Source organism: Sardina pilchardus, chromosome 19, assembly GCF_963854185.1.
Source record: "Sardina pilchardus chromosome 19, fSarPil1.1, whole genome shotgun sequence".
NCBI lineage: Eukaryota > Metazoa > Chordata > Actinopteri > Clupeiformes > Clupeidae > Sardina > Sardina pilchardus.
The window spans coordinates 14,138,042-14,160,750 of record NC_085012.1 but is presented as its reverse complement, the minus strand read 5'-3'; the positions used below and the strand labels follow the sequence as shown (position 1 = coordinate 14,160,750).

Genomic DNA, 22,709 nt, shown 5'->3' with positions numbered 1-22,709 from the left:
GTGTATATGTATGTGTTTGTGTGTGTGTGTGTGTGTGTGTGTGTGTGTGTGTGTTCTGTGCAGGCAGGTGAACGGGGAAGGTGCTGAGGTCTACCTGACAGGCACCTCGGGGTCCACCCGATCCAGACTCCCTCAGGACAGCAAGGACCCTCCCGGGCTGAAGGGGTCTCAGTTCAGTCCACTGGTGTAGGAGATAAAAGATACAAACACGCACACGCACACACACACACACACATACACACACACACGCCTGGCTCATCTGAAGAGGGTTTTACTTTTGTCTTCTGTTTGTGTAGCAGTTTGTATTTCCAAGACTGTTTTTATCACTGAAACTGTCTCCTTACTGGTATTGCTGTGTGATACTTTATTGGTGTTTTCATTATATACTGTTTGTTATATTTTCAAATTAAAAGGTCACATAACCTGAGCACTCTAGTTTCTTATTCAACCAACCCTACAACCCAGTGAGCCTACATGAACTAGTCTACCATCATTCAACTATCTAGCATACTGTACACAGGCACACACACCACACCATCATTCAACTGTCTAGCATATTATACACACACACACACAAACCATCATTCAACTGTCTAGCGTAGTATACACAGAAGCACACGATCATTCAACTGTGTCACACAGTACACACACACACAAGCATGTTTAACTCTACATTGGAGGATGCCTTACTGAGTGCCACCATATTTTCTCTCATCTGCACCAGCCTCAGTGAAAGTAAACACCTCTACCTGCACACACAGATGGAGCTGTAGGTAGCCGTCTGCTAGTAGTGGTCTTTCTCACACACTCTCTCTCACATACATACAGACACACACACACAAACACACAGGCACACACACACACACACACACACACACACAGATAGCTGTCTGAGTGTGGTCACTCACACCCTCTCTCACACACACACACACACACACACACACACACACACACACACACACACAGATATCGTCTGATCCTGTGCCGATTCATCCCTGTGTTGGATCCAGGTCCATGTTCTCTCCAGTGACCTTTTGAGTTTCACTTCCACGATCCACAGTGACATAAACTGGACTGAGTACCAGGAAAGACAGTACAACTACCAGGAGGTCCAAAACAACACTGTTACATCATCTTTGTTTAATAATGTATTTTGTTTATTTATTTTTCTGTGTGTTTAGTACAGACATGGTCAGACCTCCCATTACCCTGACTGGGCTACTGTAGCGGTCCTTCCGAGATACTGACGTGCTGTAACGTTGTTCGGAACCAGCACCAGATGAGGGGAGAGAGAGTAGCTGCATCCTCTACGAGCTGGATTCCCAGGGGTGGCGGTGGCGGGGGGGTGGTAGTGATCGCTGGCAGGTGTCCATCCTGACCTTTGCAGCCAGGGGAGGGGAGGGGAGGTGGTGGGGCTGACCGGGCAGAGAGAGTGTGCACAGGGCAGGGAGGTCGTGGCATTACACGCGGATGTTTCACTCATCATTGGAAACGCAAATGGAAAATCTTTTTCCTCATCTCATGTACCTCTGAGCCTTTCGCTTAAGCTTAAATCGGGATTAACAGGGGGACAAGAAGCGAAGATTTGGTAATATGATGACTCAGTCTGTCTAAGCCACACCGCCCCTGGTGCAACCGTAACCATGGGGGCTAACGGTGCAACCGTAACCAAGGAAGTCCATCTCAGCATGGCTATCAGCTAAGTCCTCTCAGGACTTCGCAAGTCTCTGTTATCAGTAAAAGTAAGGCATCCGCATGTACAAGGCATTTATCAAACATTAACCAACACCACAAGGACCACATAGAACAGTAACAGAAGTTGGAGTGTTGTTTCACATAAACAATTTAAAAAGACTATCTGACATTTTTTAAATAATCTCAAAAATCCCTAGAATTAAGCCTACTCGAGCACCTCTAAAAAAAATACCCAAAGCTCAAGTTCTGCTGGTGGGTCCACTCGAGACACCAACAAACTGGTACATTTCCCTCACACCCCCCCCACACACACACGCGGATAGGAACGCTACACTGCAGCAGTTAAGTTGTACGTCTAGAGTACAGTCCCTCAGCTGAAGGAGGACGCCAGTGGTGGGTGACATCACGAGTCCGTCAGCAGACCTCTGGCGATCATCAACCGCATCACCTCATTGGTTCCTACAGGAGACAGACACAGAAGGGTAGAACAACCCTCCGCTTCACACCACTAGCTTGCTCACATTTGGACAGAAAAACATCTTTCTCCTTATGTTTGAGTGAAATTAGAGGTGTGTGTGTGTGTGTGTGTGTGTGTGTGTGTGTGTGTGTGTGTGGTGAATTACCCTCCAGTATCTGGTGGACTCTGATGTCTCTCATAAATTGCTGGACAGCATAGTCCTTCAGGTAGCCATACCCCCCGTGCATCTGCAGTGCCTGGTTACAGATCTGTGGGAACAGAGAGGAGGGTTAGTAGCCTGGTAATGCCCACCTAAAATCTCCTTTCAGTGAGATACTACTAGCCTCACACAGCAATACACTTAACATTTCCCTCACACACCAGAGAGGTAGTAGTCTGGAGACCAGACTCTCTTCGCAGAGAGTCTGGCCTAGATCCATTCACAAATGTTTATTTCCTGGTTGGTGGCCACTTGTCTGAGGTTTGAAATTATTGGAGTTCAATCACTAACATTTGGTAATAATGTATGTTAACCACGGGGGACACAACGATAACGATAACTGTCGGGAAGGCCCTCTGTTTGCTGATTCGGTGGAGGTGCACTTGCACAGGTGTATAAAATCAAGCACTTACTGTAGATTATGAACGCAGACTGCATGGTGCTTGATTAATACACCTGTGGAAAGGGACCTGATGAAACCCACGAATATGGATTCAGAAGTTGAGTGTGGATCAAGAATCGATTTAGAATGGCTGAATATACACCAGAGCAGGGCTTGACATGTAAATCATTCAGAATAGTGTGTGGCGGTGGTGCAGCCCTCACTCACAAATCACCCCACCAAGCAATTTGCAACTTTTATTTTTGTCTTTTATTTTTTCTTTACAATAAATTTCAACAAGCATCGACCAACAACTACTCTCATGGATTTATTGGATCTGGGTCGCGAGTCTGACTCTGTGCCCGCATTCTCAAGGTGGTAGAAACAAGGAATAGGAAAGGGTTATTGGAAAAACTTTAAACTTGTTTTTTTTGCCGCTACACTCACCGTAAAGCACTCGTCGGTGACGAAGAGCTTGGCCATGGAGCAGAGCGCCACGGCGTCGGCCCGGTTCTCCTGCAGGGCCGTGGCCGCCTGCCGCACCAGCAGCCGCGACGCCACCAGCTTAGTGGCCATCTCGGCCAGCTTGAACTGCAGGAACTGGGCACAGAGGGCATCACAACATGACCGTGTGTAGCTACCGCGGGCAACATGTGTGATTACACCGGCTTAGTGGTCGTCTTGGCGAAAGGAACCACAACATCACAGTGTTACTAGAGCAACATGTGTTATTACGCCACTATACAAACAACAACATAAACATTACTTTTCTGTTATTTGATTGTTTATTTAGATAGGGAATGTACATATAAATGAACATCAGTAGAAGTGCACAAGGTAAACATGTAAGAGAAAATGGAATGACTTGACCATGGACATGAACGCAAAATAAAGTTTTACAAATTTCTGTTAAAATAACAACATATTTGAGTGTGAATAGTTCTTAAACTGTAAATTGTGCGGAAGCAGTAGTCCACTTGATGGCTGTTTATATTGAGCAAATGCTTTTTTTTACCCTTGATCGATTAAAAACTCATAGTGATTCTCACTATGTCTGTGTCCGATCTCATGGTGCACATTTTCCATGTGTCTTACCTGATTACTGGACAGCGGCTCTCCAAACTGCTTGCGCACACACAGGTGGTCTCGAGAAAGTAGTACACATGCGTGGGCGGCCCCCAGAGAACACGAAGCTGCAGGAACACACACACACACACACACACACACACACACACACACACACACACACACACACACAAACATCAATGGTGGAGGATCTAAACAAGCTCCAAGCCAACTCTTTCCTCTAGTTAGAATAACTCAGAATAGCTGCCATCAGCACTGAGGGTGTACTTTTCAACACTGACAGAGTAGCTCTTCCATTTTATTGACATAGTGGCAAGTTAACAATGTTTACATTTAGAAGTCATCAACTTTAAAGGACACACAACATATTAATCTTGTCTGTAAATAACCTGAGGTAACTTTCCTCAATCACACTGCATGAGGTTACAGGGTGGAACAAAACTGCTGTCAAAAGTTTTGGTAATAATTAATCAATCTAAACAAATAAATGAAAGTCAATAAATGACATGTACCGGCTCTGATGAGACGCATGACTGGTTACCACCAAGCGCTACGAGTGTTTGGTTTCACAGGCTTGATGCCACGCCAATCACTTGAATCTCGAACTGATCAGTACACTAGTTAAGGCCTGTGTGTAGGCTGTGTGCAGAGACACAGATCCCAGTCTCTGAGTTACTCTAAGCCATGTGCCCCCGAGGAGACTTGTTCATGAAAGTCAATAACCACGCGCATGACTGGACCACAGGCATTTACGAGGTAACTGTGTGGTCAATGGTGCACCACAAACCAAACAAGTTCATGCTTAAATTGAGATTACGCAGCAGGTATGTATCCTCTATAAATTTGTAGTTTAACCCACACAGTGTAATAACCTGAAGGACAGGGGGCTATGAGTGACCTTTTCTAAAGAGGTGAGAGTGCTGAAACTGTATCAGTGTTTCACACAACTCACAAGCAGCAGGGCTTACTGTTCCACCACCTTACACAAAGCTGTCGTTTATTTGAATAAACTTTCATATTCTGCTTCTCTGTCTCTATATGGAGTAAGTGTGTGTAATACACGTCACTGTTAGGCCTGTTGCTTGAAAATCCAGATAGGTCCACAAGTGTGTGGAAGTGTACTTCACAGGGACACTAATGACAGATAGACATAGGGCTAAATGGAGACATTTGCAGTAGGTGACCCGGGGTTGAGACTGTAGCAAAGTCCTTTCAGGCAAGTCCCTCCACTCAGTGACCAAATTGCAACACACTTTGGGCACTTATCGGCATCTATCAGGGCAGAACTGTGCCTGCGCATGGCTTCACGACACCAACATCACTCCAGCGGTGAGATCACAACACATGATTGGTATGATGCATTCACAACACACCACATGATTGGCACGATGCATTTGCATGTCGACTTTGTGCCGCGGAAAGGGTGGGATGTGTATAGCTAAGTGGCATACTCCGTTATGAACTAATCCCATGCATTTCAATGGAGGATTTTTTGAGTGCTGTGTCACCACATTAGAAAGGCTGTAGTCTGTAGTCTTCACAGTCGTAAGGATGACCAGGGCTTCCTCGAGTCAGTCCACTCAGGTAGAAAGGAGCAACTCACCAATGTTGATGCGACCTCCGTTTAGCCCCTTCATGGCCATATTGAAGCCTTGACCCTCGGCTCCGAGCCGGTTGGTCACTGGAACGGCACAGTCCTCAAATATCACCGCTCTGGTTGGCTGGGAGTTCCACCCGACCTGATTGGGCAACACTGAGATTTAGAAAGGAGGACTGAATGCATTCTTTGAGAAGACAGAACTAACTAACTTATGCCCCCTGGTGGGCATCTTAAAAACAACATAAATGCATCAATACTCATGACTGACACATAGAGCGAAACTAATCTTCTCAGACAGTTAAGCCCAACCTCTGCACAGATTAAACCAAGTACATAAATTGTTTTGATATAATTCAGGTTATTGATCCCTGACTTTGCCCTACATGATCCCCGTCGGATTAAATAATTGATCCCATCTTGTGCCCCAGTCCTAACCTGACTGCCTTAAGGTTTTTGCCCATCGGTTCCCTCTCTGTTGTCCTCTGTGTCTCCCCCTCAGTTTCCCCTCTGTTCCCTCACGGTTCCCCCTCTGTTCCCTCACGGTTCCCCTTCTGTTCCCTCACGGTTCCCCCTCTGTTCCCTCTTGATTTCCCCAGCTGTTGTCCTCCGTGTCCAACACCTTGATTCCCCCTCTGTTCCCCCCTAAGTTCTCCCTCTGCTGTCCTTTGCCCCCCCCCCGGTTCCTTCTCAGTTTCCTCTCGGTTCCCACTTAGTTCCCCCTCTGTTGCCTCTTGATTCCCCCAGCTGTTGTCCTCTGTGTCCAACACCTTGATTTCCCCTCTGTTCCCCCCTAAGTTCTCCCTCTGCTGTCCTTTGCCCCTCTGCCCCCCCCCCCCCCCCCCCCCTCCCTGGTTCCCTCTCAGTTCCCTCTTGGTTCCCACTTAGTTCCCCCCCTGCTCCCTCTTGATTTCCCCAGCTGTTGTCCTCCGTGTCCAACACCTTGATTCCCCCTCTGTTCCCCTCTAAGTTCTCCCTCTGCTGTCCTTTGCCCCACACCTTGGTTCCCTCTTAGTTCCCCCTTGGTTCCCTCACCTTCTTCTCCTTCTTGCCGAAGCTGAGTCCGGGCGTGTCCTTCTCCACCACCACACAGGAGATGCCCTTGGCGCCCTTCCCTCCCGTGCGGCACATCACCACGTACACGTCCGTGTCCCCTCCCCCGCTGATGAAGGCCTGGACACACAAGCACCCAACACGGCCGGCGTCGATCAGAGGTCACAGCTACATTTAATCATCTGGCCGACACTTTTACACACGGACTTACAACAAGGGGATGTAAAATATAAGTCAGCAGCACTCAAGGACAAAAATCAATCAGAGGCAATAAAAAGCGAGATGGAAATACAGCTTCAGCGCTTAGTCAACAGATTTAGACTAGATTTTCAGACATGAAGAGTAACTAACAGTTATTTGTGCATACGCCCTATGAACTTTAAAAGGATTTCTAAAGCTTTTTTTTAACATTTATCGATGTTGTCCATGGTCACCATAAGTTAAAAACAGTTGATGTTATAGCAAATATCATGAGGTGGACGCGTCCCACCACAGTACCTTGGAGCCGTTGAGGACATAGTGGTCTCCTTTCAGCTGAGCGCTGGTCAGTAGAGAAGCCGCATCACTGCCGCTGCCTGAGGGCACACAGAGGTCGTTACCAAGACACTAGAGGAGTGCTGTGCTGCCATTTCCTCACAGTCCTGAGCCAATGCTCGTAATTTAAATAAGCACCAATGGGAGACAAGGGTTACCCACAAACAATAGCTGGGAAAATACAATGACCTCTGGTGGCCTATGCGGAGCATGTATTGTGCGTGTACTCAGGTCAGGCTTACCAGGCTCTGTTAGACAGTACGAGGCAAACTTGTCCATGGTGCAGAGTTCTGGACAGAACCTCTCCCTCTGTTCCGTGTTCCCAAACGTATCGATCATCCAGTTACACATGCTGTGGAATGACCGTACAGTTACAAACCCTGTCTGTCAACCATCACATGGTATGGAATAACCATACCCAGTCTGTCCATCATTCAATCCAGTTACACATGCTGTAGAACCAGCACACAGTTACAGCTCTCTGTCAGTCATCATGGTGGGATGCTCCTGTGGTTTTTTACCCATCATGCCGTGCTCCTCCTACTCCACTGCACGATGATCAAGCCTGACCTCATTCAGACAGACAGCGCTGCAGAGAGTCTCATTCAAAATGCATTGCTCACCCAAACTACACTTTGTCACCCAAAAAAAAAAAAAAAAAAGCGCACTCCTGTTTAATAATTCATACAGTTTGGATGCCACTCTTCACAACACAAACTGGCCTGCTGCGGTCAGCATGTCTGAGGGATCTTTGGCAGCGTGAGTGAGCAATGAATGGTGTTGATTTTCCTGGTAGCGAGCTGAGAGGAACCTGAGGGTATAAGCACTGATCTATAAAGAACACCTGGATAGACTATCTCATTGTTGCTGACCCATCAACAATGAAGCCAATGGAACTGTCCCGAGTGGTCCCATAATGGCGGCGAGGTGTTCCTATTCCATTGTTGCAGAACGGCAATATTATTTTACTGTCTTTTACTGTCTATGCATTCCTATGGCAAGTGGTCCCATAATGGCCGCCCCCATGTAGGCTTCAGAATTTTGACGTAGATGCTCTATCCAGGTATTCTTTATAGATCAGTGGGTATAAGAGGCTCACTTGTGAATGCTGATGTAGGCTGTGGTGCTGACGCAGCCTGTGGACAGGGCCTCAAAGATGATTGTGGTGTCCAGTCGGGAGAGGCCAGAGCCGCCCACCTCCGGCTGCACGTAGATTCCACCGAAGCCCAGCTGCGCTGCCTTACGCATGCACTCCACGGGGAAGATCTCCTACACACGGCAGGGGGCACAGGCCTTTACATGTCAGCAGTCACATACGATCCCAGGAATTACTTTGAATGTGTTGTATATTTTTTTTCCCTCAGTGTGTGGTTTGTGATCTGATTTGATTTGTGTTGGTGTGTGTTTTTTTTTTTTATTCATTATCTTCACATAATAGGCACAATATGGGGTTCCATATGCAAATAATAATTAATTTATCAATATAATTAAACATTTCACACCTTCTGGTCCCATTCCATCATGTTTGGTGCCATTTCATTGGCTGCAAAGTCAAAAGCCATTTTCTGAAATTCCTTCTGTTCGTCTGAGAGACCCAGGGATGCTGTGGAACAAGAGCAATTGACTTTGGCATGCTGTCACAGACATTCAGAGGTCAGTTTAGGACAAGCTTACTAGACATATTTATGGGGTGGCATTGGACTCTAGTTGTCTTGTTGCAGATTTTTTAGAGAGCAGTTTTCTTTTCAGACAGTGCAGTGGACAGACAGATATTGCGTGATTTATTGCCATCTAATCAGAAGACACATTGTAAGGAAATATTAATAACTTCCGCGTCAAAGACCCACCCCCAAACTGAATGGCTGGTTCGATATCACGTGACATGTAAGCAGCAGCATGTATGGAAAGAATGCACAACTTTGCACGCATCCGAAATAAACAGTCTGTAGATTGAACTGTGGGTGGCGATTCACTTGGAAAGACGAGTATGTCATAACATTACAACGGACAGACAGAAGACATATGTCTTTAAAGGTCAATGAGTATGACTGTCTGTCTGAGTCGGGGGTAGTATCTAACGTCTGTCTGTCTGTCTGTCTGTCTGGTCCTAGGTCTAACGATTTTATTTCAGATTGTAGAAAGCTTTTACCCACACTACAAACGAAAACTCTGCAAACTGCAAACTGTATTACGAACAGCTTCCAACTATAAGGAAATATTCCCAACCCTTGTCACATTGTATAAGTGAACATCTTCATTCATTCGACCAAATCGATCTATCCATGACCTAAACGGCAGTATGACAACAACAACAAATGTTAAAATGACGTTACATTGTTGCACATCTAAGTTTTAAGGTATGCTCGGGTAGGATACACAAGGTCTCTGATGGAACCTAACATCCCAGACGTTGCCAATGATCAGACCATTCCCTTTGCAGTCAAGTACCAATAAAATCATTCATATTGTTTTTGCAAAACTCACGATCGATACAAGATGCAATTCCTCGTCTCGGTATCCTATTAAATAACAAACGTCGACTTTTGCAAACACATGAAGTTAACCTGGAGAATCTCGATATTGTCCCTACGGCCGCCATGATGATTTCTGTTACAACACACTACACTGCTTATGGGTAATGTAGTTTTGAAAAAACCCGTGCAAGTTATATCAGCCAGAGGCTACGACTTATCTAAGCGACTACAACAAACGTCAGTGAAATCGCGTGATTACACACATTTGGGATTGAATATACTGTAACATTCGAGCTAGTGTTGTTTATAGGTGTCTTCGTCTTATATCAAGGTAGGTGCAAGACAACGCAATTCAGATGAGCGACCATAATATTGCGCAATCGTTATACAGCGCGGGAAAAGATGGTCGCAGGACAGTAGTATCTCATTCAACTACTAGACGCTGACCTGCATCCCTGAAAGCCCGTATCAAATAGACGTACGTACGACAGTCAGCCCCCCTCGAGCCTCGACTCGTGGAGCTGAGCATAGCTGACCAACTAACTAAACCTCTACTGTTGACATCAAAAACATGCCCCCAAGATTGAGGGCACGTGGCCCTAAAAACACCACCAAAGGTAAGTTCAAACAACAAGTTAAATATGGAAAGATATGGAAAGTTTTTTTTGTTGTTGACTATCGCAGTCCAGTGAATGACTATTTCCCATGTTAGCTGTCCAGCCTGCCTCAGACAGTGAGGACAGTTCTGAAACAGCTACTCAGAGAAAAGGCAAACGAAAAAGGTCAACCGTGAGCAGCAAGTCCAAAGGGAAAGTTGCGACTTCTGATGTTAAAGACTCACCTGGCAAAGCATCATACTGTCACTGGCTGATGAAGTCTGAACCCGAAAGCAGATTTGAGAACGGGATCGATGTAAAGGTACGTAGACATGTGTGCTTGTAACCTAAATAGTTCTGCTGGACACTGTACAGAACAGAAGATACCATATTAAGCCGTCACTAAATTTTTGTTTCAAGTTTGGAATCGAAGATCTAAAGGGCCTCCCCGATCAGACAGGATGCTGGGATGGTGTCAGAAACTATCAGGTTGGGAGGATGACTGAATAATGTGGCACCCCCTTGGCTGCCTAACTGTGTGACATGTTAGACAGACTACTACAAAGTCAGCTGTAGATTGCTTTTATTATTTATTCACCTATCGTTATTGTTGGTTGGTTACCTACCACAGGTGTCTGTGTGAGATCAAACAAAAAAGGGCTCCATTTACTGTAAGTGACCGTTTTGTGTTGTTTTCAGGCTCGTAATTTCATGCGGGACATGAAGGTCGGTCAGCAGGCTTTCTTCTACCACAGCAACTGCAAAGAACCAGGCATTGCAGGCCTCATGACGGTGAGCGCGCCACTGACACCAGCTGGCTTTGGGAAAGGATTCAGGCTGAAAGCTGCAGCACAGTGTTGTCTGCTGTCTGGTGTTAACTGCACATCATGATTTGTATGGTGTTACTGTAGACGGGGTAAAACCAGCCACATTTGCCCGCAGTTGGATTTCGCCCTGCAGCTCAGGCTGGAAACCTGCACATTTATCTCCTGCTTCCTGTCCACATTTGCTTGAACCAGTCACAAACCAGGGGCACCCGGATCGTTGGTCTGATTGGTTGAAGGACTATCCAAATGCGTACAGTAGTCATTTGAACTATGAACCATTTATCATGCCTCTTGTGCAATAGAAGTACAGCGCAGACTCCCCAGACTAATATTAAATCTTAGAAGATTGAGCTTAGTCTGGTGATAGCAGCCTAGTGTTACTGCACATCATCATCTGTCTGGTGTTACTGCACACACTCATCTGTCTGGTCTGGGCATTGATCTCTGATTTGTGTTCATTGTTCTCTAGATTGTCAAAGAGGCCTATGTGGACCACACGCAGTTTGACAAGAAAGACGTGCACTACGACGCCTCGAGTAAGCCGGACAACCCTAAATGGAGCATGGTGAGAGCTGATCTGCATCTGGACTCTGGAGACTACAGCTAGTTGGGCAGCACATCCCTGAGACCAACACCCCAGTGTAGAGTGTCTCTGTAGTGTTGAACTGAGTGTCTCCGTGCATCTCTATTTTAGTTCAGAAGAACCGGGTGTTAAGTCTCACACTCTGTACTGTTAAATCTACATGCCTATTTCAGTTCTTTTAGGCAGGTGTTATATGTTAGAGGGGGAGGCTCACAGCCAACACAGAACTGTCCCCCTGGTCAAACTAAATGTAATCGCAAAGTATGCATCTCCTGCTCAAAGGTTCTCTGATGGCATGAGGTGTGTGTGTGTGTGTGTATGCACTGATGGCTTGAGGTGTGTGTGTGTGTTCCCTAATGCCGTACTAAGATGTATGTTGCCTGATGTCTTACTAAGGTGTGTGTGTCCACGACTCCGCCCCCTCAGGTGGACGTGCAGTACGTGAGGATGCTGAAGCGCTTTGTGCCGCTGGCCGAGCTGAAGAAGCTCCACCAGGAGCAGCGGGCCACCGGCGGCCCTCTGAAGGACATGGCGCTCTTCACCAGAGCCAGGCTGTCTGTGCAGCCGCTCACGGCAGGTCAGCACTCCGCCGACACTGGCCCTTCAGGCTTTCACTTCTCAACACTGCTGCTACCTGCCCATAGTGTTACTTACAATACTCAACACTGCTACTGCCCGTAGTGTTACTTATAATACTCAACACTGCTACTGCCCATAGTGTTAGACATCACTACATACAATACTCAACACTGCTACTACCCATAGTGTTAGACATCACTACATACATTACTCAACACTGCTAGTAGCTACTACCCATAGTGTTAGACATCACTACATACAATACTCAACACTGCTACTGCCCATAATGTTAGACATCACTACATACATTACTCAACACTGCTACTACCCATAGTGTTAGACATCACTACATACATTACTCAACACTGCTACTACCCATAGTGTTAGACATCACTACATACATTACTCAACACTGCTACTACCTGCCCGTAGTGTTAGACTGCTTACATTACTCAACACTGCTACTACCTGCCCGTAGTGTTAGACTGCTTACATTACTCAACACTGCTAGTACCTGCCTCTAGTGTTAAGAGTAGAGGTCAACCTTTTTGGGTTAAAGAGTGGCACACCAAAGTTCAAACCAAAATGCAAAGGCACTGATTGATCTGTAGTCTACAGGCTCATGAAATAGGCTAGAGGGTTCTTTGAAATGCATCAGCCACCGCTTCTTAACTAAAACAGTTTTATGAAGGTAGCAAGTGGTTCTTACAGTCTAAGGGTACTTTCACACCAACAGCACTTGGTGCGCACCAAACGATCCATTCGAGCCAAAAGCTCGTAGTTTGGTTAATTTTCGTTGGTGTGAAAGCATCTGTCACACTTGGGTTCTAAATCAAGCAGACCACCAAAAAGAGGTAGTCCCTGTCCGCTTGACTCCACACCAAATTTCAGGCTCTGGTGCGGTTCCTCTAGAGAGAACGCAAACTCTGGTCCAAACCGTAGACTGTAGGTCAAAATAGTGAGTCAAAGTTGGTGCTTATTTCTACCGGAACATTGATGAAAGTCAATCGGCCATTTTTGGTTTGTTTGCTGGTGTGAAAGCAGACAACACTAGAGTCAATATGCTAATAACAATTTTATTGCCTGGTGCAGACCAAATAATCTAACTAGTGGTGTGAAAGTGTCCTAAAGTGAATTGGGTTCCTCAAAATTCCTTTTTAAATGACCTCTCTGGATACATATTGAAAGCAGAAACAATTATACAGGCCTATACCTACATTAACAATCATAATTATCATACATCCTTATACTTTTCCTGATATTTTTTCTTTCAGAGGAATTCAATTTTGTTCTGAGTTTGGAAGACCAAGACCCACTATGATGAGACTACTGCACAACTACTGAACAATAGGACAAACCATTTACATTCTGGACAAGAATATTATGCAACTAGGACCAAGTATTTTATATTGCTTTATAGTTAATAAAGTTTTCTGTATTTAGCCTTGCATACATTGGACCTTCATAGTGCATGTTACTGCTCTTTTGGTGTTTGTGACTATGTTTGGTGTAGCTGTGTATGCTCAAAGAAAGACACACAGAAGGACACAGGCTTGGAGTTGACAGGTTAGAAGTTTATTTGACCAGAAGGCTTAGACCTCCACACGACAGTGGACAGAAGAGCCTCACTGCAGCGAGAGGCAACACACTCACAGAGCCATGTTACACTCACACACACACACACCACGCACAGAGGAGCAAGAGGTTATATATGGGATTTAATAAATGCTCTCTCTCTCTTTCTCTCTCTCATACAAACACACGCACACACACACATAAACAACCACCAGGACACTGATCCTACCTCCAGTCTGAGGCGACTGGTCTAGACTCTGTTAATTCGTAAGACTGGACAAATGTACACATAATTCATATTAGAATACTGTCAACAGTAATCAGTAAAGTACGTATGAGAGCGCCTCTTCTCCTCTGTGCTTTCCGTATGTGTGTATGTACGGTAAGAAAAGTGGAAATGCATTGCAAAAACAAGCATGAGTAGTAGAAGCATCATGATTGATTTTTTTGTTTTTTTTTTGTTTCTTTTTTTTGTTTTTGGCTACTTGCTGTTGAAGACAACACTTGACTCCTATGGCAAACAAAAGACCCTAGCGTCAGAGACACAGAAAGGTCCTAGCAGAATGTACTGGATTTAAAAGACAGTTTTAAAAGACCCAAGAGGTGAACAAAATAGTAGATATTTTTTTCTTTTTTAAGTATTCACATATTTGTATGTCCAACTCTACACAATATCCAAAGCCCTAGTCCCGCAGAATGTTAGTTAACTGACCCAGGACCCTGAGAAGGGTGTCGGGGAGACGACCCTCGGGTCACGGTCAACACGTTTGTTTCCCAGTTTAGATTCGCACGGAATGTGGAAAAGGACAGCGAAGCATACTTAAATTTGTTAGTGCAAGGACAAAAAAATAATAATCCTTAAAACGATGATGATTATAAAGGTCTAAGGGGAATGCCAGGGAGTTACAATTTGTTTTTAATAGAATGGAATGTTTAAAAAGAGAATGCAACATCTCTCTCTTCTTCTACAATCTGAGGGGAGGTTAATGGCCCATGTGCACGTGGAGTTAAACTTATCAAAAATATACTATACATTGCAACCGATACGTGACAAAAGAAAAGGTTTGTTCAATTTAGAAGCGTGCTGTTGAGTACCACCCTCTTGTTTGTTTGTTTGTTTTTTCATATGTTGCATATTTTTTTTTTGGATCCATGTAGTACAAAACTAAGCTCACATTACAAAGAACTTCACTCCATCACCTGAGAGGCCCACACAGGCTGTTCCCCGTTAGCTATTCCCACACGGCCTGCCCCCATAGCAGCTCACTCCGGGCCGGCTCTGGCTCCGATGCGGCCCACGTGCGGCGTGACTCCGGAGCCTTTCAGGAGTGAGATGTTATGTGGGGCTGTGACTGATTTTCTCTGATCCCTTTTGAAGCAGCTAGAATTACACAAAACTGGAAGCTACCAGGACAGTGACGACGTTAGCTGAGCTGAGATGAGACCGTCCGACTGACCACCAAGACCCCTCTCTCTCTCTCTCTCTCTCTCTCGCTCGCTCGCTGGGGCGCCTGCTCCTCGCCTAGCTGCTGTCCTCCTTCTCCTCTTTCGGTTCCGGCACTTTCTCTGAGCTGAAGCGGTCTGAGGAGCCCTCGAATCTCTGTGAGGCTATGGTGGCCTGCTGGGACATACTTCTCCGGACGATGTCGCCTTTCCTCCAGAGGGTGATCTCCTGTGGGGAGGAGCAGGGGCAGAGATACCAGTGAACAGAGGTGGAAACAGAGCTACTTATAGACCTCTGAAGTTCGCCTACAAAAAAGCTACCATCTTTGCCCAAATAAGGAGATCCGGTATCTTGAGATTTTTTCTATAGGAAAATAACATGGGGATTTCCAATTATCGCTCCTGTTAAACCGAAATGCAGACGTTTTTCGCTACATAGTTTTGTCCACTGCCGTCTAGTGGCTACTGTGATCTTCGGTAGGTGAAGACGGCACACTTTGATATTTGCTACCCCAGAGCTAACTTACAATGCAACTTGTCATAGGCAGTTAGCTTCAATTAATTCCCGGATCTCCTTATATGGGCAAAGATGGCAGCTTTGGATCCTTTTTGTAGGCGAACTTTAGAGGTCTATGGTGGAGTTAGGCCCGGGGGGAACTGCAGCACAGCCCTCACTCCTCCCCATAATGGAACTAAGGGCATAACTATAATGATGCCAAAAAGCCTCACTTTAGCTAACATGACACTTAACTGCACCAAAAACAACATGAAGAGCAGTATAATTGGGGATCGCTTTCAGAGCAACTTGGAGAATGATAAAAAGCTGACAACCAATCAGAATCCATCAAATTTTAGGCATCACATTCATCAACACAAGGAGACTTTCCTTACTGTTGGTCAGATGCTTCAATCGATAAAGTAATAGTTACCTCTACTTTTAGCTATTTTTTTTTTTATTTCCCCTTGGTTATTAAAGTCTATCTATCTATCCATCCATCCATCCATCCTGGTGGAAACTGCCTTGTGGTGGGCTATAGCAGAGCACTGCCCGTCACACTTCAGTAAGAGCTGTTCAACCGGCCCTCCGAGTCACTGGGTCAGTACTGTGAGACGTGGACCAAGATGCTGAGCAGCTGGAGTAGCCTATTACACATCTGGGCTAATTACTAAGATGATAATTACAACGCAAACCACTGGGAAAGGGGCACCACTTTACATCTGGCTAGTTGTAGAGAAATTCCTGCTTACAATGGGCCCTACTTGGGGTTATGACAATATGATTCTGAACAGGTCTAGAACACTCTTTAAATAGACACAGAATCAAAACAAAGCGCAGCCTCCCCATACTTATCTTGAGCTTAGTATGGTGATAGCCAGACAAGTTACATTGACCACGGCAGTGAACAGAGAGGCGGAGAGTGTACCTGCTGCTTGAAGTAGCGTCTCTCCTCCTCGTCAATGAGCACCAGGTTGAGGTAGTAGCGAACGGAAAACTTCTTGTTGATGTCCCTCATGGTGGGAGTCATCTCGTATCCCGCCAGGAATAATCGGATGGGAATTGATTCTCCTGAAACACAGAATAAAAAAGGTAATAAATTAATTAGTTAATAAAAATATTCAAGACAAAAATGTGAAATAAACACTGAGTTTTTGAGTGGATGATGTGCAACAGGCAAACAGATCAAGCCCACTTAAAGCTCCGGTCAGTTACAACGTAGAGCCCTGTTGTTCGAGGTCAGTAAGTACTACAAAGCTATGTTATATAGAGGCAGAGTTTAGCACATCTAAACAGACTCAAAATGCCATAACAAGTGCTGAGCAACATGAACAGGATCCTTGAGAGACGTCACTATTTCCCGCCGTCACTTCCTGTAAAAAAAAAAATGGATTTATACTGTTTCTCCTTTAAGCTCTTGAGTTACAGGGCTTTTTCATCAAGGGGGTTTGTTGCCCACTGGGAACCTTCTATTGGGTTCAAAGATTTGTCTGTACTCCTCCTGTGGTGCTAGTTAGTCAAATGAGTCACTTGTGTGCGTTGGCTTACATGTGATTTATTCAGCTAGCACTGTGGCGCAGCTCACAGCGTGTCAGATATGAACATTGAGGCTTTCCTGGTTAGGTTGACAACGCGGTGTGAATGACATGGATTAAATTGAATATTTTGTATCAAGCAAAATGCCAAATGCAACCCTAACTCTAACCCAAGCCAGGTCTCCCTCGGCTTTCTAATGTGTATGCAAAGCTGTAATGGCAGCCAGAGTCCTTTCTTTGTTCTCGTTAAATTAAAATGAGTTTTACATTTTTAACAAAACATGCCACCTTAGCTTGTGTTGGCACATCGAAGCCAAGTCATCACAAAAGTAAGAATATACCGTAAATTATGCAATATATGTGAAGCATTTCCAAAACACACATACGCATACACAAACACACACACTCACAGACAGATACTGTAGACAGACAGACAGACAGACAGACACACACACACACATACACACAGACACACACCTTTAATGTGTAAAATTGCTCCTCCACCCCACACAGGGTTTTAGGAAGTGGCTAACTCCAATCAGGGGGTAATAAAGGTCTGTCCACTGCACTCTCAACGAGGGGTGGCGTGCCATATGCCCTGGCGAGCTGTGCCCGATGCCCTGTGTGGGTCCAAGCCCATCAGAGCGGTGCCAGGCCAGAGAGCCATGTGTGCCCCCTCTCTTTTACTTGGTCGCCTGGGAGACGGTGTGCCAGGGTCCCAGGCTTTAAAGAGAAACTATGCAGGATTGACGATTTCATCTCCGGTTTCGGTTTCGGTTTTCATTTTCGCTTGTTTTATGCTTGCATATTTTTCTGCATAGCTTCCCCTACATAGCTGCATAGCTTCCCCTTCCTCTTGAATTTCCCCTTGGGGATCAATAAAGTATCTATCTATCTATCTATCTATCTATCTATCTATCTACAGCGTTAGCGTGTATATTTATACATATATAGGCTATATATATATTAATAAATTGCAAGCGTGGTTCTTTTTGTTCCTTACGCGTCTCAGACTTCCAGATGTAAACAAGGAGCGATCGCCTCCTGCAAAAACTGCAAGGTTTTCGATGAAACTGGTCAGTCAAGCAAAACAACGATTTCTCAGCTATTTTATGACTATGAAAAAGTTGCATAGGGTCTCTTTAACGAAGGCTGCTCCAGGTTTACGGCCCTTTATGGAGCCTTCCTCACTACAGTCAGGCAATAAACTAAACTACTCATCATGTGAGGCCCAGGAGTATTAAAAGCACATGATACACAGAGATCTAACGTTTCTGTGGTTATAGAGTCCTCAAGAACACATCAGACATTCATACTCACACACTCAAGTCACTCAGTTAGCTTGCTCTGAAGCGTTTAGCATTACAGGCTAAACCAATGCAATTACGCAACTTCATCTGGGGGACTGTCACCTGACTGGCTAACTGCTACAGCAACCGCATTAAAAACCAGTTAAACGAGAGCAAAGCTCCTCCGCAGAGAGGGCTGCGGCATTTTAGCAATAACATGTTCAAATGATAAACCAGCTGAAGAGCCCAGGGGTCAGAGTTCAAAGTGCACTCATACATTCAAGCCATCTACTTGAGGTGTCTACTCAGGTGATCATCTTTGTTTGCACACTTCCTTGTCGACCAATAATACATTACTATTTATATCTTACGTTTACATGAGACCCAAACTTTAGAAATGGCAAAAGGTCTTGTGGACAATGCGGGGAAATCTTTAAAACTCGGATGTTCTTTTACATAGAAAGGTAAAGCTGACTTCTGCACAAGGCTACAGTAGGAGATTGTAAACAGACTCGGAGCCTTGATTTTACCTCTGACAGGTGCGCCATCCATAATCTCATATTTGGCGATGGTGTCGTTCTCATGATACACGCTGGGTCCGGTTCCCGTGGTTTCCCGCTTGATGATGTCAATCTCCATGTGCTTGATCTTTATTCTCACTAGCAGGAAGTAGATCTTCCCCACAATCACATCCTTCAGGTGATACCTAGGTTTGGACGACAATGTAACACACCACATCTCAATGGTTTCAGTCGCATCACTAAAGCGTTCAGATATCTAAATAAAAGCTGATGATTTATGGTTGATGTAGCAGTTTAAGAGAGAGGCCGTACTTGGACTTGTTGTACTCAAACTCGATGTGGAGGCAGTCTTCAATGCCCACCTCCATCTTGATGGAGGAGTTGAGCTCAGGGTACGTACTGAGCGTGTGCACCACAATGTCCATCTCCTTACTGATGTCATTCAGTCTTCTGCTGATGGTGGCACGCAGGAAATACCTGAGAATCACACAGAAAACAGTACACCTGAGACAACAGCAAACAAACACACCTGACACAGGTGGACCCTTCACTGCTGGCTTGGCGAGGGGCAGAGACCCAAAAAAGCAATTCCATGGTGATTGGGAACTGGGATTAACCCTGAGTTAACCATTAAACACCACAGTTCCCATGTACAAACACAAACCTTCAAACCATGAAACAGAAACAGGCAAAGGAGGCAATAGTTGGTTGAGGTTATTATGCTCAATGGCTTGACTGTGCTAGTGTGGTGCTGTGGTAGATGTGTCGGAGGCCACCGCTGCAGCAGCAGAAGGAGAAGGGGGAGGTCACTGCACTGGTCTCACCTCAGCTTGACGTTCTGGCCGGTGTAGGTTTCATACGGCTTCTCCACATGAGTGAACTCAAAGTCAAACGACTGCGAGTTCGACAGTTCACCAGGTCTGGCGAGATCTTTCACCAACGACACAAACTCGTGATGGTTTCCCCTGTCATAGTACAACTCTGAAGAAACACACACATACACCTCAGGTCACTGGCGGGAATAATCAAAAATACAAACACACTGCACATTTTTACATTCCAAGCTAAAGGGAAATGCTGACCATGTTAAAGCACTGGGGAAGTTGTGGGTGACTTATGACACACACACACACAGTACCCGCCTAAAAGGTTAACTTGGGAAATGTTTCAACCGGCAAGTGTCTTCAGTTATGAAACAATGGCATGTCAAGTAATTCATTCCTCTAGGTACTTTTTTTAGGGCAAACCTTTTAAGACATGTTTCAAGGACAAGTTCTCTGTAAGCGATTATAATAGTCCACTACTAGTAAGTATTCAGTGCAATTAAATGATAATTCTGTATGTTTAAACCTGTTGAAGTGGCTGATAGTTTTTGTTGTCTCAATTTTTTTTTTTTTTTTTAAATGACTGGTCCTGACAAGTCAGGCAAAATACACTGAAGATACACTCTGCAAAACTATGCAACAAAATAAACATTTGGCTGAAAGCACATGCTCTTACCGATTTGTCCAATAAACTCGATTTTGATACCGTAGTGCTCGAGTCTTTTTCCTGGATTTTTGAGAGTGACGTTCACTTTTCCGCTCACCGTCTCTCCGTCGTAGAAGAGAAAATATTTATCCTTCTTCCCATCCTCGGTCTTGTGCTCTGCTTTCTTTCTCGTTTCGGCGTCATTTAGAACGATATCTACCTCAGCACTCTGTCCGAAGCCGAAGAAACTCATAACGGAGAACTATTTCACCTATGAGGGACACAAAATGGTTTCTTATGATTTCAGTTGGTATACCAGCTCCTCTGCTATCTCCCTCTCCCAGCAAAGCATTAACTTAGAGGAAACCGTGATGTCCTTAACAAGCACTTAGGTTAACAGTTACCTAGCCAACTGTTAGCGTTACGGTAAAATGATCGGCAGTTCCGTGATGTGATCTTTAAAGCAACTGCACAATTATCACCGTCAAAACAGGTTAGCTTAAATGTAGTTAATGTTTAGCTGTTAGCTGTTACAGTGAAGTCCTTAAGTGATCTTATCAAGCTAATGTCGCCATGTTCGTGTGTGTTTTCTGAATTTCAAATGTCTAGCTCCACCATTTGTGTCATTAATTTACGCTACACATTGCAAAGCAAACACATGCGTTATTTGAACAAGACAACCTATGGCTAGCTTTATAACTGCCAGTGTTTTAAACCAACCTTTATTGTGTTTCACAGAACATCGATTGTATTTATAAACTTGTCAGCTGCCAGTATCCAACCCACCGATGTGAACTGAGTGCGCATTCAGTTTACTTCCTGTTGGGTAGAACAAAATCCACGTTTTCTTCCGGTGGACAAACTCGCGTCACATGGTAAAGGGTCCTCCCTCTCATTTGCATGTTGAATGCAAGGATAGGGTCCACAACACAGAAAAGCAAATGCGTTGAGATCAGAAAGAAACCATTTGCGGCCCACATCCGCTATGTTAGTGAGACTGAAAGTGATAAAAGAATAGCAAATGCAGCCAGCAACACTAATGGACAGGAGTGCTTCAAAGGTATACAGGTATTTTGGCGACTCTAGAGCTCCCCCTAGAGTCGCGATGTATTTATATTTCACTTTGCCATTGTAAGTAGCCTAGCCTACTTCTCATGGCTTGGTTCCCCTGTAGCCTACACAATGAAAATGATTTTACTGTGGAGGCAAATGCTAACAACAAGCACAAACAATTTCCAAAGAGCTCTGTCTAACAAGGTAACGTTTCACGTTTCAATCTGTGCATCTTCATGGGTCTATTTGTGTCATTCCTTGCATTTCTTTAAAGGGGCATCTGTGATTACAGCCATTTATTCTAACAGGGCTGCTTACTTCAAAGGAGACTTCAAATGAGAGACAGGGAAGTGGCACTGTGAGTCATATACTGATGTATGAGTCAGACACATAAGACTGCAAGATACATGATCTAATACATTTTCTTAAAAGTATGTCTTTAATAACAGAACAACTGGACAAATTAAAGTCATTTGGATGAAATGAACATTACAGTATGAAGTATGTATCTTTATATTTATCAGTCCAAACCATTCTTCTCCACAGCAGTTCCTGAGTGACCTCATCACTGTCCACTATAGACACATCCCAGTTAACCCACTGCTGCCAGAACCAACACAGGCTAAAAACTACACTCAACTGCACTTTCTACAAATAGAAAAAGGAATGTAAATTCAGACTACTGTATTCTAGTTTCATTGTCTAGTATTCCAAACCCAGGCTACTGTATTCTAATTCCATTGTCTAGTAGTCCAGATCCATAATACTGTATTCTATTTCATTGTCTAGTCTATGAACGTAAACAAACACCATTCTAGAACAGCTTCAGTGGTTTATGTATTTCTACTTTATTCTATTCATTCTAATAGAAACAATGATTGACTTCTGTGATTACATTTGTTTCATAAACAGTGTTATCTGTATTATTGCCATAGGCCTCTTGCTCAGTACCACAATATTATACAGACAGATAGAAAACCAAAAACACTGATCAAAAAACAAAACTGGACAATATGTCCAAAATTTATAAAATAACTAGAAAGCATTGAAGGTCACTTTAACACACACACAGGGCACTGTGAAAATTACAAGTGCATGTACATGTATCTACAGTATTTTCAAGAGAATGAAACCAGGGAGGGAGTCCAGTCAAGTCATCTAACGTCAAAGTGCTTTTGGTGTCCACAGGCTTTGGCAGCTAAAAGACCTGGTTAAACTCCCATCTCAGGTCAATTGGTTGGCAT

At 44.5% G+C, this 22,709-nt stretch overlaps 4 protein-coding genes across 5 annotated transcripts in view; 1 reads left to right on the top strand and 3 right to left on the bottom strand.

Annotated features, from left to right (window-relative positions):
* Positions 1–1,137: 1,137 nt before the first annotated feature.
* acad8 (acyl-CoA dehydrogenase family, member 8) lies at positions 1,138–9,657 on the bottom strand. 2 transcript variants are annotated; one of them, XM_062521979.1, is made up of 11 exons: positions 9,509–9,657; positions 8,527–8,627; positions 8,124–8,293; positions 7,267–7,376; positions 6,989–7,065; positions 6,473–6,610; positions 5,444–5,579; positions 3,850–3,947; positions 3,202–3,354; positions 2,319–2,421; positions 1,138–2,154 (listed from the first exon to the last, which is right to left on the bottom strand). In XM_062521979.1, exons 1-11 carry the CDS (start codon positions 9,621–9,623, stop codon positions 2,099–2,101), a joined length of 1,257 nt encoding a protein of 418 aa, XP_062377963.1. In that variant the 5' UTR covers positions 9,624–9,657; the 3' UTR covers positions 1,138–2,098. The 2 variants fall into 2 exon arrangements, with proteins under 2 accessions (XP_062377963.1, XP_062377964.1); XM_062521980.1 differs by having other exon boundaries at positions 9,589–9,622.
* Positions 9,658–9,664: 7 nt separating this feature from the next.
* On the top strand, positions 9,665–13,535 carry thyn1 (thymocyte nuclear protein 1). The gene is made up of 7 exons (XM_062521983.1): positions 9,665–10,115; positions 10,211–10,416; positions 10,515–10,583; positions 10,794–10,886; positions 11,391–11,486; positions 11,931–12,081; positions 13,358–13,535. Exons 1-7 carry the CDS (start codon positions 10,070–10,072, stop codon positions 13,402–13,404), a joined length of 708 nt encoding a protein of 235 aa, XP_062377967.1. The 5' UTR covers positions 9,665–10,069; the 3' UTR covers positions 13,405–13,535.
* A 119-nt stretch (positions 13,536–13,654) lies between these two features.
* vps26b (VPS26, retromer complex component B) lies at positions 13,655–21,228 on the bottom strand. Its single transcript, XM_062521982.1, has 7 exons — positions 21,133–21,228; positions 20,443–20,683; positions 19,767–19,923; positions 19,255–19,419; positions 18,952–19,127; positions 16,526–16,668; positions 13,655–15,330 (listed from the first exon to the last, which is right to left on the bottom strand). The coding sequence occupies exons 2-7, from the start codon at positions 20,663–20,665 to the stop codon at positions 15,181–15,183; spliced, it is 1,014 nt and encodes a 337-aa protein (XP_062377966.1). The 5' UTR covers positions 20,666–20,683; positions 21,133–21,228; the 3' UTR covers positions 13,655–15,180.
* Positions 21,229–22,289: 1,061 nt separating this feature from the next.
* Positions 22,290–22,709, bottom strand: part of jam3a (junctional adhesion molecule 3a) — a 13,447-nt gene continuing 13,027 nt past the window's right edge. The window contains exon 9 of the mRNA XM_062520968.1: positions 22,290–22,709. This exon is cut by the window's right edge and continues 694 nt beyond it. The gene's annotated coding sequence lies outside the window, so the exon portion shown is untranslated.